General features: G+C 40.0%; 1 protein-coding gene and 1 non-coding gene across 2 annotated transcripts in view; both read left to right on the top strand.

The window, feature by feature from the left end:
- plcg2 (phospholipase C, gamma 2) overlaps positions 1–14,518 on the top strand; it is a 30,978-nt gene extending 16,460 nt beyond the window's left edge. The window contains exons 18-33 of the mRNA XM_069687169.1: positions 251–451; positions 2,036–2,158; positions 2,235–2,415; positions 4,202–4,270; positions 4,363–4,472; positions 4,597–4,693; positions 4,785–4,857; positions 5,169–5,341; positions 5,607–5,709; positions 7,246–7,449; positions 7,918–8,057; positions 9,108–9,216; positions 9,328–9,495; positions 12,064–12,152; positions 12,245–12,405; positions 12,485–14,518. Coding sequence (XP_069543270.1) covers positions 251–451; positions 2,036–2,158; positions 2,235–2,415; positions 4,202–4,270; positions 4,363–4,472; positions 4,597–4,693; positions 4,785–4,857; positions 5,169–5,341; positions 5,607–5,709; positions 7,246–7,449; positions 7,918–8,057; positions 9,108–9,216; positions 9,328–9,495; positions 12,064–12,152; positions 12,245–12,405; positions 12,485–12,527 — 2,044 coding nt within the window. The 3' untranslated portion in view covers positions 12,528–14,518. The remainder of the gene's footprint in view (positions 1–250; positions 452–2,035; positions 2,159–2,234; positions 2,416–4,201; positions 4,271–4,362; positions 4,473–4,596; positions 4,694–4,784; positions 4,858–5,168; positions 5,342–5,606; positions 5,710–7,245; positions 7,450–7,917; positions 8,058–9,107; positions 9,217–9,327; positions 9,496–12,063; positions 12,153–12,244; positions 12,406–12,484) is intronic.
- An 824-nt stretch (positions 14,519–15,342) lies between these two features.
- Positions 15,343–15,425, top strand: trnal-cag (transfer RNA leucine (anticodon CAG)). Its single transcript has one exon. It is a non-coding gene; the product is annotated as a tRNA-Leu (tRNA).
- The last annotated feature ends 2,896 nt before the right edge of the window (positions 15,426–18,321 follow it).

Raw genomic sequence — 18,321 nt, 5'->3', positions numbered from 1 at the left:
TGAATCACCTCAGTGTCAAAGAATTTCGGATGCATTGTTTCTTATGTCTCATAATTGGACAAAGGATTGTTGCAGATTTCTACTGCAAGTGGGGGAACTTTGATATGGGATGCTTATACTGAGACTTCAAATGTGAACTTGAAATGCAAATGGGGAATAAAATGTTTCCTTATATCCATCTGGTTCAAGTTCTGTATATGATAAGCCTGTTAGTGTCCTGTGTAAAACATGTCTTCTGCATGTATTTCAGGCGCAATGGAAAGGTTCAGCACTGTCGTATTCGCTCAGGTCAAGACGGGCCGCACACTTACCACTACCTGACGCCCAACCTGCACTTTCCCAACGTGTACTGCCTGGTCCAGCACTACAGAGAAAACCCGCTGCGCTGTCAAGACTTTGAACTGCGCCTCACGGACCCTGTGCCACAGCCCAACCCACATCTAAATGAGGGGTCAGTCATATGTGAACAATAATGAGACTGATGATATTACAGGGGGCAGGATACACATGCTAAAAATCGTTATAACAGTAGTGGTTAATTAAGATACATTGATATAGTTTTTATTAATTAAAAGATTTATTTTCAGAGAAAGACACTTTTTTACTGTCAAACCCAGAGTCAAATTTATGGATATTCTGGCTCGAGGCATTGTGTTTTCAGGTTGTCCATTTGTGTGTATATATATAGACGAATCAGGTGTCCAATTTGTCTGTCCACCATCTTGTGTAGCCACCATTACTATGGCAACTCAGTGCCTGCTGCTGCCTGCTGACAGCAGCATGGTAGAGATAGTAAATACGTTAAACAGCTGCCTCCAGTTACTTATGAAGGTACCTTAATCAGGCGAACTTAACATTATTTAGATTTTACATTTTAGACACAATTTACAACAACAGCCTGATAACATAATGGAGAAATAGAGAAAAAAACTCCAATCGCCACATAGTTGTGATGAAGTGCTGTGTAATATAACGTTGTTCTACAAGCTAGTTAGCTTAAAGGGGGTGGGAGTGGGGTATTATGCTCATTTCAAGCTTCATATTTCACTCTGTGACACCTGTGGAGTAGCTTAGCATAATTTACAGTTTAAAAAACTCTGTGCAGGCCCTCATACAGCCTCTGCCTAAAACGACTTAGGCAGCTCTGTACCTTTAAGAAACCCTGCCCCTACAAGCCCACTTTCTTCTGATTAGCCAGCTTTTCGAAGCCTGCTGAGGCTGCACTTTGTGATGTCACAGAGTGCAGCATGTAGAAAAAGCTATGTGAAACAGCAGACTGAGCTGAGCAGCCTGGGGATTACTCCAACATACTTTTATCTACAGATTTGAAACTCCGCCCACGTTTAGTCTGGACATCCAACATAATAACATTATATACAGTATATGTCTTAAAATGTGAAACAGCATAATACCCCATCTTGGGAACAACAAAATGCATTTACAGGTCAGTCAGAGAGGGCCAAAATTACTGTAATAATAATTGATTGATAATAATAATATAATACAAATGAAATTCTCATCCTTATCTTAGTCCTCTGCACGGCCAGTGAATCTATGTAAAGAGTCCAGTCTCATACACTTCATGACGTAAAGGCTTGTGCATTGTGCACTTTTTTTCCAAAGTTAAAGTTTGTCTCGACATAGAGTGTGTCATTGCAGCAGAGCTTTGAATACACAGCTAAGTGTCATATTTTTTTATGTTTTATGTTAAAGCAGAATACACACTATCTAAATAACATAAAGTAAGCACTCTGTTACTATAAAAGTAGCTACATTTGATGTGCAAAAGTTTTTATAATAATACTGTTACCTTGATTTGGCTACTGTTACCCCTCACACTCACTTTTATGTCCACCACACATACACACCTTGTATTCTTTATGTTTCACTTTCACTCTCACACACCACAGAAGCATCATATCACTTTCTCTGTCTTCAGTTTATTTTAAATACATTCAAATTTTGTTTTACTGGCATGAAGGAGGAAAGACTCTTGCACTCACATCATGTAACAGTCCTTGTGTGTATTGTGCAGGTGGTTCTACAGTAACCTGAGCAGAGGCCAGGCAGAAGATTACCTGCTGAGGATTCCCAGAGATGGAGCTTTTCTCATCCGACACAGAGAAGGAGAACCCGACTCGTACGCCATCACATTCAGGTGCTGTGACACTTTATTTCTCTTTGCCTGCTGTGTATTTCTTTCTTTAGTATTAATCAAGTTCTCTGTCTTTTAGAGGGGATGGTAAAGTGAAACACTGCCGCATCCAGAAGGAGGGCGGTATGTACCTGCTGGGCACCACAACAGAGTTTGAGAGCCTGGTGGAGCTGGTCAACTACTTCAGGAAGAAGCCGCTGTATCGCAAGATCAAGCTACGTTACCCAGTCACGCCTGAGCTGGTGGACCGCTTCAGCACGGTGAGTTAATGTAGCAGACATATATACAGGAGACGTGGAAACTCATCACTGAAGCAGCAGAGATTAATAAAAGAATAGAAACATGTAGACAAAACAATATATATTTGAATGAGCACATTTGATAAACAATTAACTTAAAAATCTCAGATAAAAGACTTCATCTGGTTCATCACTTTCTCTGAGGAATATATAGTCCATCACCTCTGACATGATGTCACTTCCTTCAGGTGCAGGTTACATTAGTGTGTTTATTGTAGCCAATGACTGTATATAAAGATGGATGAAACTACTCCATTTACTCTCATTATACAAAAGTGGAGCCAAAATACCCCCGAGACAGGTGCTGCCATTTTGCCCTGGTGATGTCTTTAGGAGCCAGAGACTGTGCAGTAGAGATTGGCTGGTGGAGCCGCGGTAACGATGTCCCGCCCTCTCCGCTAACCAAAACACACATTTAACTTTAAAAAACACAGCAAGGATCCCGCATGTCGACGTATTTAACAGCAGAACAGTTTCTTGGTGCTATTCTGAAGCAGATGTTCACAGATATGGAAACTTCAATGACTGTAGTGATTGTTTTAGTTCCGTCTCCTCTCGCCGTTCCTCCTCTACTCTGCTAATCCTGAACTGCAGGAGCCGTATTTGTCAACAGAGCTGCCAATCATTGTTTTTACAGCATCAAATAACTAATTAAAATAAACTTGTCAGAAAAATGAACACTTGGGTGTGAATCGGCATGATAACAACTAACTAAAATGACAGAAACCATGTTTGAGAAAAATGGATTTGGCATGTTGATTTTCTAGTTTGACTCATGTCCCATCTGTTAACATGGAGGAGACGGGCTTTATGACCTATACTGCAGCCAGTCAACAGGGGGCGATGGACATGTTTTGGCTTCTTTTAGGGAGCTGTCATGTCGTCCATCTGTTTATACAGTCTATAATGGTATCATATTATGTACTAAGATCTCTTGGTCTTTATGAGTGGGCCTTCTGAAGGCCTACACATGAGACTGTTTGGTCCAGGAGTTAATGTTATGTTATGTTATGTTATGTATAATTAATGTTATACACTAAGACAGATGTGCTCTTAGCTCTCAGGCTTCACTAAGGCACAGTGGTACTTTGAGCTAAACATGCTCTTTATAAAAATGTCGATATTTAACTTGTTGATTTATTGTGTTAGCAGGTTGACATTTGCGTATCAATAGAAGTTGAGGGGAATCTCATTACTTTTGCAGGAATATTGTCATTAAACAGATTTTCTGATGCCACTAGAGTGAAGGTGTCATTTATTACAGTATTATAGATGATGGAATATTTCACAAAATCATTTCAAAAAAATTTACCAACGGTTGGCGCTAGATAGAAAGTCAGGGGATCACCAAAGTCAGTCATATCCGTCCTCTATGTCCCCTAAATTTCAGGGCAAAATTATCCAAGAACATCACATACAGTGCATGTTTTTGTTACTTACAGGCTCGCATTGTTATTAAAACTGTCGGATAACAATACAGAAAGTAGACCTTATTTTTAGACACGTAAAATAACAGTCTGAGCCTGTCGGTGACACAAGGATTATGTTGAAGTCTTTACTGCCTGTTTTGCGGCTGCTGGTATTGTACTTTGGAAATCCCAAACCTGCTGTACTTATTAGTTATTTAGACCCCCAAAAACATAGTAAAAACATAGAGCCCATGTTAAAACATAACGGATTCCCCCATTATAAGGTCAATATCAGCTCAATATGTCTAAACTAAGTAACATGTTCTCTACACTGACAGGAGAAAGATTGTGCCTCTCTGTACGAGATGAAGACGTACGTGGAACCCAATGAGATTGAGCCTGCAATGGTGTGTATATACGACTCTACATTATCAACTCAGGCTCCCTGTTTTCTTATTATCAGCTTAATAAATGCGTTGTGTGTGTTTGTCTCCTTTAGCCTCAAAGTACAGTTAGGGCTGTATATAGCTATCAGGCTAAAAGGCCGGATGAGCTCAGCTTCAGTGCAGGAGCTCTGATCCACAGTGTATCAAAGGAGAACAATGGATGGTGAGTTCACACAAACACACATGACCAGCACCAGGCTATGGCTCAATTCAATGCTATATCTTGATTCACTTTATTCCCCTGCATCATGTATGTCTCACATTGTCCCCTGTATTCTAAACCTCAGGTGGAAAGGTGACCATGGTGGAAAGGTGCAGCTGTTCTTCCCATCTAACTTTGTGGAGGAGTTGTCCAACAACGCCAACCCTGACACCAAGGACCAGGTGAACATCAGGCCACAGTTTCACTGGAGGCTGATGACATAGAGACAGACTGAAATTAATCCCGGTGTGTTTATGATGTGTATTAAAACAGGACATGGAAGACAATCCACTCGGTGAACTTTGTAAGGGTGTCGTGGACATCTCCAAGTGCAACATCCAAAACTGTGAGTAATTTCAATGTTTGATACTCGACATTTACATACCAGACAATTATAAAGGAAGAAGATTTGTTCTCTAAATGTCAACAATAATGTCAAGTGTAATTTTTTAATGATGCAACTTGCCGTCATTTATTCCCGTTTAACATTAGAGGTTGTGCTATACACCACAATGTGCCTAGCTATGGTTTAATCTGTTGAAGTTAAAGGAGAGAATCCCAAAAAAAATTTGATTTGAATTTACGTTGTCTATAATAATGATTATACTCTCTTCACCCCTCCTCACTCTGCCTCTTTGCACGTTTCCTTGATTCTAGTGCAAAATGGTAAAAATGGGAAGTCCCATGTGTTGACCCTGAAGGACATGGATCAAGACAGTCTCCAGTTTGACCTGGCAGCATGCTCTCTGGAGGAGCTGTTTGAATGGTACAAGGTGGCCTGGGACATTACTCAGAGAGAGATGAGTAAGCAGTACAACAGGGAACAAGTGGTAAGTATATCTATATTTACATATCTAGTGTAAGAGCTAAGACAAAAGAAGAAAGCCTTTGCCTAAAACCCAGAGGAAACATCTAAACCATCTCTTAACATTTTAGTTACAACATTGAGTACTATATAGTACAATACTACATATTTTAAGCACAGTATATCATTGGAACAGACTGCTTATTGTAGAACCACATGGAGTGCTTCACTGGGGGTCTGTCAGCATAACTTAGCAAACAGGAAGTGGCTGTTTTTCTATCCAATCTCAGATCAGACAGCAGGAGGAAGTGGAGAAAAAGGCAGAGGTTGCCATGGAGATGTCGGACTTGGTGGTCTACTGTCAGCCACGCAGCAAGGAGAAGGATCGCTTTGGTAAACACTTGCAGATGCACACACTGACCACAAAGACTGCGAACACCAGCAGCATGATTGTGTGACAACGATCTACATGCACAAGCTCTACCACATCTACAGTCTATACTGTATACATGTGTTCACTTTTTGAGAAGGCTAGTTTTAGCATTACTTTAAAGTCAGATATGTTACCTCCATGAAGTAATTTTCTTAATTATAGATTCTAATTTGTGTAGTTTCCAAGGCTAGCTGTTCTCCCCTGCTTCCAGTCTTTATGCTAAGCTAAGCTAACCGTTTCCCAGCAGTAGCTTTATACTTACTGTACACATATGGGTGTGGTATTATTTTCTTATCTTCTGCTGGCAAGAAAGCAAAATACATATATTTTCAAAAATGACTTCATAAGAAAAGTAAAGTTTCCCTTTAAAAATTACATACAGTATTGTCCTCAAGAAAATGGTATCACCTTCCCCATTCTACAAAAATAAGCTAAATATAGGCTACAGGTAAAGAGCCCATAGGTGACTAGTGAAAACACTTGCATGTGGCTTTGTAGTTAAGCTATGTTGACAGGTTTCTTTTCACCTAAAAAGTCATTTTTTTATTCTATCCAAAATATACATTTTGAAAGTTCGATCCAAACTGTGTGTGCCAGTTGTGCTGTATTGGACAAGTTAATTAGTAGGAATTGGAGGTCAAGTACTTGATGTAAATACAGATCGATATACTCGTTTCCTCCATGATGCATTGCACTGTTGCATCTCCTACTTGTAGAGGAAAAACTGAATGTCATACCTGAGACACCTCAGTCAGTTTTTCAACAAACAGGATGTGACTAAAGGGAAAGATCTAAAGACTTGACAGCTTCCTGTGTAACATATATCTAAATTTGGAAATGCATTGAATTATACGCAAGCCACATCCAGACCACAACTTTTTTACTCAGTTGAATCCATAGTACATATTTAAAGTGTATTTGCCTGAGTCAGTTGTAACTTACAGAGAAGCTGCCAAAGAAATGAGGAAAAACTGTTAGGCCTTGCAATTGTTAATTTAGAAAGATACATCATTTTCAAACCCTTGTCTATTAGCTTAAACATTTTAGTTAAGTTTAACAACGTGTCAAAACACTAGCGACAAACAAACAGCTAACAGCATTTAAAGCTAACACGTGAGAACAAACAACAGCTAACAACATGTTAAATATCATGTGAGGAGTTTTTAGCTGGTTATGAAACTACTATTCATACCGATGCCTTTATACTACCTACAAAGGCAAACTAAACCATCAGCGATAACATTGACTTCATCAATATAGTTATTTTTTAATGCTTGTTACCTACAGCACACTGCTGGAACAGCCTTTTATTAACACTCAGCTACAAGCAGGATAGCTCAAAACATCCTGGTAACATCATGTTAAGCTAATAATAAACCATAATGTCGCCACAAAGTATCCACATTTCATTTATTGGTCTGTTGATGTCAAAAGCAATAAACCCTTATCAGCTAACCCTGTGCCTCTCAAGTGACTTGCCTTTTTTCTGACTCCAGACGGCTACAACTACAAAGAGATCCGTTCCTTCGTGGAGAACAAGATGCCAGGAAAGAGCCGCAACAAGGAGTTCTTGCAGTATAACCGCAAGGCACTGAGCCGAATTTACCCAAAAGGCCAGCGTGTGGAGTCCTCCAACTACGACCCTTACTCACTGTGGGCTGTCGGCTGTCACATGGTGGCTCTGAACTTCCAGACTGCAGGTATAGTAGGTTATCTGGGCTGAGCTCACACCAAGTGTGGAGGACAATGTTGGGGGTCCATACAACATTGTAATTTTGTACCCATATTTATGCACCCATTTCTGTTACACCATTTATCTTACATACTATTATAATAGATGATCATAGTATTTAATGGTTATCAGTGAAGCTGAACTTACATCACGAAGGGTAGAGCCTTAATGAGACAATGAGCTAGCACTCACAAACCAATAAGTCATCATTCATTTCCTTATTTACACATATGCTCATACTGTAATATTGCAATATTATCAGTATAGAAGGCCAATGATAGCAACAACAATGACCGGATGTAGCAATCAGTTCACTTCCATCATTTTGTTTTTTGTGGACTGTTTTTACAATATTTTGTAGCTGCTGAAAGGCCAGTTGTAACTGGTATTAAACATGCAGAGCAGAGAAGCATATAATGTGAATGTGTTTACCCAGATAAATACACCCAGTTGAACAGCGCCCTCTTCAGCTTGAATGGACATACAGGCTATGTGCTGCAACCGGAGTTCATGCGCTACGATAGCTATGACCCTCAGCAGGAGAAGAAGAAGGTCAAGTACAACATTGTGGTTCGGGTACGTCTGTACACAAACAAACATTCAATGGGAAATGCCTGTATTCTTTAACATTGGCCCTAGTTTTTACATATTTTAGGGTCTAAATAACCAATATAGTACATATAAAGTTTTGTAATTGCTCCAGTAGATTACTTCAACAACGGAGGGGCTGTAATGGATGCAACAAAGTCACTGCAGGGAAATGCTTATATTTGCAGCTGACAGGTTCAGATTGTTATTCGAAGTATCTGACTACACTATAGGAAGGATTGCTACAGAGATAGAACTTTTTGTTTAGGTAAGGTCCTTTTTTGTCACCAGAAAAGGCTAATATGTTGCTTTCTTCAAAGCCACCAGACACCTAATCCTAACTAACCATTTAAAACACCAAAGTCACACAATTAAAACAATGGAAATTCTTTGTAGCACTAATTTATGCTCAAAATGTTGTTTTTAATTTGTCCCAATTTTCACTGAACCAACATCATGTAAAAAAATATATACGTTGTTTAGATTTTTTATACCTTTTTATGTTCATCAGAAGCAGAACTACTGGAAGTACCGATATAGTTACTGATTCAATTGACTGAGAGGAGCTACCTTTGACTTAAGTGTTTTAAATGGTTAGTTCAGGTCTAACACAATATATCTTTAACACCCTATAACAAAACAGCACAACAGATTGAGGCTCAGGTTGATCAGCAACTACTGTGTTCTGTGTTGTAAAATTACAGTTTTTGTCAATGGAGTCTGGTGGCTTTGAAGAACACCATGTGATGGAAAAGGATCATAATTATAAACATAAAGCTCGATCTCTGTAGTGAGCCTTTCTGTAATGTTGTTGATGTTGTCAGACACTTAGAATAACGATCAGATACATACATACAAACTACGTTACTTTGGGGTATTTTCAAGTTCAGGGCTAAGTGTAATATTGTGACAGTCAAACTGCATCATCATGTCAAGATGTGCATGATGCTGACTGGCTGATCTGTATGTTGTGATGCAATAAATAAATAAATGCAGGATGAACAGCAGCATGCAGACATTTTGTGATGTGCTCTGCAGGTGATTGCTGCCAGGCACCTTCCCAAGCCCGGCCGCAGCATTGCCAGTCCGTTCGTGGAGGTTGAGCTTTGTGGACATACAGAAGAGAAGTTCAAGACCATCGTCTATCGTAAGGAAGCAGGGGGTGTGGGAAATGAGGAGGGGGAAAGATAAACTTTGAGTGAGAAGTGAGGAACCCTTTCTGATCATGTGAACAGCGCTGTCGTTCTGCCGGCTGCAGGTGATAATGGTCTGAACCCGGTGTGGAAAGCCCCAGCAGAGCCGATTGTCTTCTCCGTGTACGAGCCTGAGCTCACCTTCCTGCGCTTTGTGGTCAACGAGGAGGACATGTTCTCAGACCCTAACTTTCTGGCCCAGGCCACATTTCCTGTCAAAGGCCTCCGCTCAGGTGGGAACACACACACACATACACACACACACAGCACAGCACAGCACGAAGGGCCAGAGCTGGAGATGCTCATATGATACTCATTTTGAAGCAAGATTATTGCTTAACACATTATTTTCTGTACACTTCCCGAATATATTAAATAGTGAAGAGGAAACACGGACATAAAATGTCCCTACCCTCATTAGACACATGGTTTGAATTCTTCCACCCAACACTGCAATATACTACATGTACACGGTATTATCAGCAGCTATTTTCCAGGGAAGAGTTTTGCTTTGAATGTAATTTGAATATCTTTCACCTGTTTCACTACAGTACAAAAACAAACTCACAAAGGTTCCCTAAAACAGTTTATCCGTTACAGCGAACATACAATCTGTTTAATGTTGAAAATGTCTTCTATGAAGACTCCTATGTAGCAGCTCATAATAAAATCATATATTTCCAACAATAAAGGCAAGTGAATGCACCATTGGGTGCCTCCAAAACATTAAAGCCACAGACTTTCATAACAGATCTGATCATGTCATAAATATTTCTATATTGACTACATAAAACAAAGGAACGAAACAAACAGCATTGCTAATAACTGTTACAGTGCAGCTATTTTAAATACTATTCTTACTGAAAATGTATAGTACTGTACAGGGGTCATTAGATGACAGGGCCATATCAATCCACTTAACAAGAGCAGCTTCAGTTCATTTTCTGTCTCCATCACTTGCAGCTCTGTCTAGTTCTCGTTGTTTTAGTGGACTACGCAAGTTAGCCTGACGTTTCACTATTGTCTTTTGTGGGCTTTGTTACACCCCACCCTAAGGCGGCCCTATGGGGCTAACAACTATGCACATTTGACCCAACAATCTCACAGGAAACACCTTAAGAAAAGTCAAAACCAAGGCATTTATTATAGACAATACTAACAACCAAATTAACTGACGTCTAACAAAAGCAACTAGAACACAACAACACAAAATCCCAGTCTGAGAGGCAGAACCACAGCAGTCCCCACTCCAGAAGCCTCCCTTGATGTCAGTGCTGACATCTTAAATAGGCTACTGATCCAAGGCCAGGTGCACCTCGTTGCAATTAGGTTCACCTGCAGAGTTGAGAACAGAAGGGGAGAAGGGACAAACAGAACAGGAAGCACATACAGCCGTTACAGCTTGTAGATAGCAGTTTGTCACAGTAAGGTGACTATGTTATTCATTGAGAGAAGACAAAGTGCACACAATCAGCCCCAGGTATCCAGCAGGATGCAGCAGGGATAACCCAAAGCTAAAGTTCTGAAAGTATAGCTTAAAAAAAAGAATTGATTTTAAGTTTTTTTCCAAATATTTTCTGGTATTAAAGCACCTATTATTATAAACAGGACTTAAGAGCCTCTCATCTTTCTCCCACTCTAAACAGGGACCTCTTTTACATTTGGTACATTCATTCTCACATGGTCTGATCTTCATGGTGATTGGATCCCGAGTGGACGGCTCTAAGCACTGTGCAGTACAGATGCATCTCTGCACGCGTCTCGAGTGACCTATTGTAATCTGATCTCACTTTCCCACTCTACATGCAAATGCACACCTAGGCTAAATCCTCATCTTCATAATACAGAACATCAACTGTTAAAAAACTGTGAGGCAGACGTGCAGCAGAGAGAGAGAGCACTTATGTAGGTCAGTGAGAGAGGAAGAAGGGGTGTGAACATTGACAGAAGTGTTGTGATAGTGAAGAGTCACAAACAGATCCACGTTATATAAGCTTTTCTCCTCTAAGAAACTTGTTTGTCGTCTCTGCGCTGCATTAGAGAGCAGGTGGTCTCTCAATGTGGCCAAGGACACGTTTGCTTACACATAAAAAGAATGTGGTCAAATGCATCACAGGCCATCTCTTTCATCTTGGTCTGAGAGGATCTAAATGTGTCCTCTCTGCATCTTGGGTGTGTTTACAACAGTACTAGACTAAACTAAGACTGTCCACTTGTGAAAAGATCACTCAGGACACATGTTAATACCAGGTGTAAACAGGGCGAGAGACCCGCAAACAAAACCAGAATGGAACAGTTTATTAATAATCAATAATTGAACATATTACCTTTGCATTTAATGAATTTTAATAAAGTCTTCATACCATTGTTGTGATGATTATTAACCGTAATTAATATGCTTGCATAAGGCATATTCTTAATGTCATTTGTATTGCAGCAAATAACCACCAATGGCACACACACTGTAAACCTGGAACATGAAAATAAGCAGCTGCTTGTGTAGTCTGAAGTTTTTTGGATACGTCATTGCAACAGGATTATGTGTGCAAAGAGGGAAGCAAACGGGGGGGTCACTTGGAGCCCACAGCTCCCTTTTGTCCTTCATCACACTTGTACTTTTATCTAGCCCTGAAGCAGAGCTGTAGATTCAATTTCATTATATTGGGATTATTGCTACAACAATCAAAATCAAGAAATTGGTCCTTGGATTGTTTAGTTTGATGTGATTGGTTGATATTGTAACATTATAAACAGGTTTACTGTGCAAACAAGAAGCTAATTGATTGTTTTGTTTTAATCAGGTTACCGCTGTGTACCTTTAAAAAATGGCTACAGTGAAAACTTGGAGTTATCCTCTCTGCTCGTCTACATCAATGTACAGCAAGCAGGGGTGAGAGTACACGCACAACACACATCAATGTTGATTTACTTATACAGTATAAGCAGTTTGACTTATGTGTGGAGGTGTTTCTTGTCGTTCAGAAAGCCGAGGAGGAGCTGTACTCGTCCTCCTCCCAGCTGAAGAAAAAGCAGGCCGAGCTCAGCAGTGAACCTTTCCTGTACGATACACACGCCAACATTCAGCGCTCCGCCACACCCAGCCAAAACCTCAGCAGAGAGTTCAGCACCAGCGAGAGACACAGGTAAGCCTCAGCTCAACTTGTTAAAACAAAAATAAATTTGATGAATCCTCCATTAGTCCTGTTCTTTTCTGTGCCCCAGGACAAAAGAGAAGAAGGTAAACAACAGCAAGTTCTACTCGTGAGCAGAACCTCACCTGTCTGCGTCCCTCCTGCCTGAGCTGTAGTCAAGCACAGCATCTATCTATTTATTGAAGGATTTGTGATCTGCTGTGGAAGAATTTTCCAAATGTGACATGACAAACCAAAAAAACACATTATTCCACATAGTTTTCCATTAATTTAAGAGAATGGGCCATAAGTGGTCCCAAAGAGGATTTCTGTATTTTTAAACCTTGGTGTTTTGGAATTGCTCCAGTAGATTGCTTCAGCTGTGAGAATCTGATAGCCGAAACAATGTCTGATCAAAGTGGGTTCAATCAAAAGTTACTTAGTTACTTAGTTTTGTCACTGACAGGGTTCAGAATGTTAATCAAGTTTCTCACAACATTACAGGAAGTATCACAACAAAGAATAACCTTTTGTTAAAATAAAACACTTTTTTTTTTCTTACCAGAAACAGTAACTGTAACTGTAACATAATTTCCACATAGCCACCAGGCTCCAATGACAAAAATAGTAACTTCAACTCGCAGAACACAGGAGTTGCTAGTCATCCACTTCCTTGATCACTTCGTTTGATTGTGATATTGTGTTTTATTACACGGTGTGTTAAATAATTGATTCTGGTTGGTTAATTACAGCATTCCGAGATCTGTTATTTCTCGATAACAGACCTTTAACTATACATTATCCCTTACATGTTGGAAAAGAGATTACCTTTTAAAACTGTGGTTCACAACTGGTGGGTCGCAGAGCTGTTCGAAGATGTGTGCTTGAAAAAAAAAGGACAAGGGTTTCCTATGACGTGCGTGTAGTAGTAGTGTAGTTTATTCACACTCCATTTATCCACTGATTGGGTTGAGCCCTACAGTAGTTGGATTTATGATGCACGTTTATTTCGGTAGAGATAATATTTTACTTGCACTGCCACCTTCTGGTTCTTTTGGTTGACTATTATATTGTTGTGTTTTGTGATGTTTACATACTGTGTATAATGTTTCGTTGCGTCTCAGGTCCAAACTGCACCACCAAGAAATTTTAGTGGTTGAAAAAGTTCTGAAATTTGTGTCACGATTCGTCATTAAAGATGTGGTGGTGGGTCCTGAGGCTAGACCACTGTAAACCCACTTCTTTAAAACAATAGTCACACATCAATTCAAACAAGGTAGCAGTTTGAGGCAGCGGTAGATCAGCAACTCTGCAAGGTATAATTCCTATTTTTGTCAATAGATTAAAGTAGTTCTGAACAGAGCAGTGTACTGGCTGTTTTCTGGTGGAAAAAAGGTCTATCTCTGTTAACTGTAGATCCCTTCTGTAATGTCAGATACTTAAGTTAACAATGTTTTGACAGGGCTGGCTCAAGCGATCTACTGGTGCAATTAGAATTTCTTTGTACCTATTAATCATATTAGATGCTAAACATGTCAAGGTTTAAAAATGCTGGAATTACTCTTTAATATCTACTCAGATTTGAAAGTTTTGGAATATCTATATGTCATTTTTAGGGGGTTATTTTACTAAAAGCCTTCTGGGAAATGTAGGAAACATTTCCTTCAGACTGCGTGAGGCAGATGAATTGTGTGAGTCCTTTATAAAATGTGAGGTTGAAACATTTCTCTGAGGTGCTGTCAGTCATTAACAACCCTCCATCCAGTCTGTAATCGAACTGTATGATGTTAGAGCAGGGCAACACTGATACTTAGATGATATTTATTTTCAATTAAAGAGGCATGTTTACCGACTGAAATGATAGTTTGACTGCCATGGTTTTGCCGCAAAGCTTGTGTTGAATTAATCTTTATTGTGTCTTATTCTAATGTCTTTTGCAGTGATGTTTTCCCTTCTGTCTGTTTGTGTCTTTGAAAGTAAAGTCAGATTAATGAACAGTTGGCTCAATCCCATGAAATCTCAAGTTTCATATATTTAATTTGAAGCACAATTATGTCTATAGCTTTTCTATAGCTCATCTGTGACCTTATGAATGAAGTCAATAAAGTATGCTTGGTGAAATACGGCCCTCCTCTATTAGAGTAGTTCTTGACTCTTTGTTATGTAAATATTTATATAAAGCCAGGACGGTCGAGCTCCTTTATATTTCTACCCTGCCAATTCAAATGTATCTTTGGTGTGTGCAACAAAATTTATCAGAACTTCTGATCCAATCCGATCACAATGCCACGTCCGATCATACCAATCCGCAGAAACAAGTTCGGTAAATACAACGTCGGCTTCTTATGTCTGTAAGTGTTGTTCACACTAGGAAAAGAGAAGAAAACAGCAAACCAAAAAGAAAAGAGACTGTGAATGGGACTACAGATAATTTGAGAAAACTGAAGAAGTTGGAACATGATGTCGGTAAGGTATGCGCTATGGTAGTGGTTAAATCCTGGTTACTGGAAAATAATGCATATACGTGGTAGACAACGTCTCTCAGGTACCTGAGTACCTACGTGGTCATTCACGCGGTCCCGTTCACCATGTTTGACTTAACCATTAATTAAAATGTCAAATTTGATGTTAGTTATAACAGCTTAAAGACCATTTTTAGATGCCAATAGAGTTATCGGTTGATCTGGAAGCAGTTCCAACCGTAGAATCCGACGGACTATTTTGTTCAGCGGAACGAAAAAAATCTTATTAAAACAATAAATACATGTAATAGTATTCGTGCAATAAATGGTATAATGTACAAAGAGCACTCTAATAAATATAAATCTCATTACTGCGGTAAAAGTGTTGCTTTATATGACTTTGATTAAAAAATGCCCCGTTGTAGTCACTTATCGCCACTAGAAGTCGCTCTGTCTTAATGAAGTCTGTCTTCTTCGTTGGTATACTGTCAGGATGGCCGAGCGGTCTAAGGCGCTGCGTTCAGGTCGCAGTCTCCTCTGGAGGCGTGGGTTCGAATCCCACTTCTGACATAATATTTTTGTCCCTTTAGCACGACATGACAAGAAGAAACCAAATTTGAACACAGTAAAACATTTGATAAAAAGAATATAGAATTGAAAATGTGTTCCCAGTGACAACATGCACACTGGATGCCAGTTAATGAAAATAAATCTGGTTTAGGTCGCGAAGGCCAGACGCGGATAGGTGTAGAAGACTGAGCTGGCCCCTCGGAAAGAACCGGGTTCGTATCCAGGACTACCCAAACTAAACATCCCAGCAGCGGCCGAGAATATTTCACTAGTATACGTGTATGAGGTCTAACGGTGACATATACGCCGAAATGTGTCGTGTCATGTGGAAACTATTAATCTCTCAGGATGAAAATTAAAGATAACACAAAAATGCTGCTACTGATGAAAATTGAATTGATATCAAGACAATAGGAATAAACAATAGATGTCTGTTGAACATGTGTAAGCATTCAGCTTAGCATATAGATATTAATGTTTGATTATTATTTGTTTATTTTGTACTATGTGGTAAAAATACTTAATAGTGAAAGTCCTGCAATCAAGTCTCTGAGATTATAACGTGTACTGAAAGTTTGAAAAGTATTTATTGTACAGTTAAATGGTCCCTGTCCGTGTTTTGCTGATATGTTTTAATAAAAATACTGCAGCATTAATATGTGTGTTTCTTTACACTTTGATGTTTTAGGTTGCATAACACTGATAAACTCTAGTGCAGTCCTTTAGTAAATGCATTAAGTGACTTTCCAGGACCAATATCAAGTAAAGACAGTATAACAGTAATGCCTTCAAGATTTTTTTATTAGATACCTGCTCCTGCAGATAACCTGGCAAGACTTGCAATGTGTGGTGAAGGCAGCTCAGTTGGACCACACTACCAACTCTATGGGACATTTACACTGGAAGACCAGCAAAAGAAGGCTAGCTGTATCATTAAAGACCCATCCCACCCTGAACATAGAGTATTTAGTCACCTCCCCTCAAGATGAAAGAACAGGACAATCAAGGCAGTACAAACAGACTGTAAAAACCTTTCAAGAACTGTAACCTCTGTTTAACACACACTGCCAAAGACTGACTGCTGTTATTATTAACAGCAGGGATGCACCGATACCAGTATCGGGTATTATACATATTGCATCCTATATGCTGCAACCTAACAACTATTGAACACTTGAGGAGAATCCCTGTCATTCTTTATACTTGTCTATGGACTTCAGTTTTATTTATATACATTTGCTTTTATTTACTTTTATACTGCACTGTACTGCAGAGCTGCTAAACATTTCCAATGATTTTTTCTTAAAAAAAACAGTTGATTTTTGAATAATTAAACACACAAGGTCACAAATGATGTGCCCCAAAAAGAATATATACAAAACAATGAACACTGCGAGAAATAAACAGATTTGTAAATATATATACAATTTTAGGGCCAAAGAAGTTACTTTTTCTTCTCTGCGACCCATCTGTCCCTTTCAGCCTCATAAAAGTCAGACTGCTGGAACTCCATCCAGGTCATCTCCCTGAGCATGCCCTGTGCCTTATACAGGGAGAACACTCTGGAGGGGCAGTAGATGTACTTCCCTGGCACCCCGGGGAAGGTTGTGTGTAGGTGAGGGCTGTCTGGACCCTGCTTTAGTGGCCGGAGACAGAACCTGCACAGGCGACCTGTTGGCAGCTGCACTTCTGACTTCCTCTTTGCCCTTTCGTCTGCAACCTTTTTCCACTCTGCCCCCCTCTGTTTAGCAGCCTCCAGCTCCCGCTCAAAGAACGGGGAGGCAGCAAAGTCGTCAAAAAACATCCTGGGGTTTTTCAGGCCTTCTTCTTCATAGGCCTTAAAGACCTTTGTGGAACAGTAAAAGTACTTTACAGTTTTGATCTGATAAAAAAAATGAATTGAAGAGCCATCCCCAAGATACCTTGACTTTGGCTGACCACAGGCCAAACAGTTCCTGGTCAACTTCTTCTGCTGCAGCTGCTGTTGTTGTTGCTGCTGTTTTTCCAGGATCTCTGTCACAATCTTCTCTACTGTAGCCCGGCTCATTGACTCCTCCTGGGGGGGAGTCACAGGTGGAGGATTAAAAGTAGCTGGAGTGAGGGTTGTGACAGGAACACTGACTGTTTGGCTTCCTGTAGTCAAACTCTGCCAAAGCTGCTGCGTCTCCAAGACTTTCTCAGGGCTAGTATTGAGGGAGGAGCTTGTGTTTTTTAATTTGGCCAGATGTTTAACATATCTGGAGATATGCTGGCATGTGGTAGGATGGAGGAGGCTGTTGGGGTCAGTGCAGGCCGTGTGTACCATGGCAGAATAATCACAATCCACCCGTTTCAAGAGGTCCTTGGCCCCATGGTGCTATATCAGTAGCCCATCGATGGCAGCTCTCATGGGCTCTGTCCACCGACTGTGGTCCAGGACTTGAATCAGCCCTCCTGTCTTAATTGGACCAGTGCGGGCGGCTCAGGGAGAGGAGGAAACAGGCAGCAATGGCACCCTTGGCAAGTCTAAAAATTAAAGCATATGTCTGTTAATGTGATTTGGCACAGTGATTATATTGTATGTTGTATGTATTTTTGGCATGTAGGAAAAGTCTTTGATATAAAAAATGTACATATGTTAATATGTTGAATGTGTTATCTCTTATAATTTTTCCATAGGTTTTACGTCTTGAATACAACAGCATCGTCAGTAATCATTGTTCATGGGCAATATATTAACATAATTTTTATCACATTCATTCCAAGAAATGTTCAAGGCTGTTTTTATTCATGAGGTCTGTGTGAGGGATGGTTGGTGGGCAGTTGGAATCACCTGTGTCCTTCAAAGCCAGAGTTTCTGCTTTGACTGTGGCGGACGTGGGTGCAGGACGTGGCTGGGAATGGGACACTGCGACAG

This window comes from Semicossyphus pulcher, unplaced genomic scaffold (genome assembly GCF_022749685.1).
Source record: "Semicossyphus pulcher isolate SPU_LCO1_2020_fin unplaced genomic scaffold, fSemPul1.0.p SCAF_8, whole genome shotgun sequence".
In the NCBI taxonomy this organism is placed as follows: domain Eukaryota; kingdom Metazoa; phylum Chordata; class Actinopteri; order Labriformes; family Labridae; genus Semicossyphus; species Semicossyphus pulcher.
Note: the sequence above shows the minus strand (reverse complement) of the source record. Positions and strands in the feature narration are given on the sequence as shown.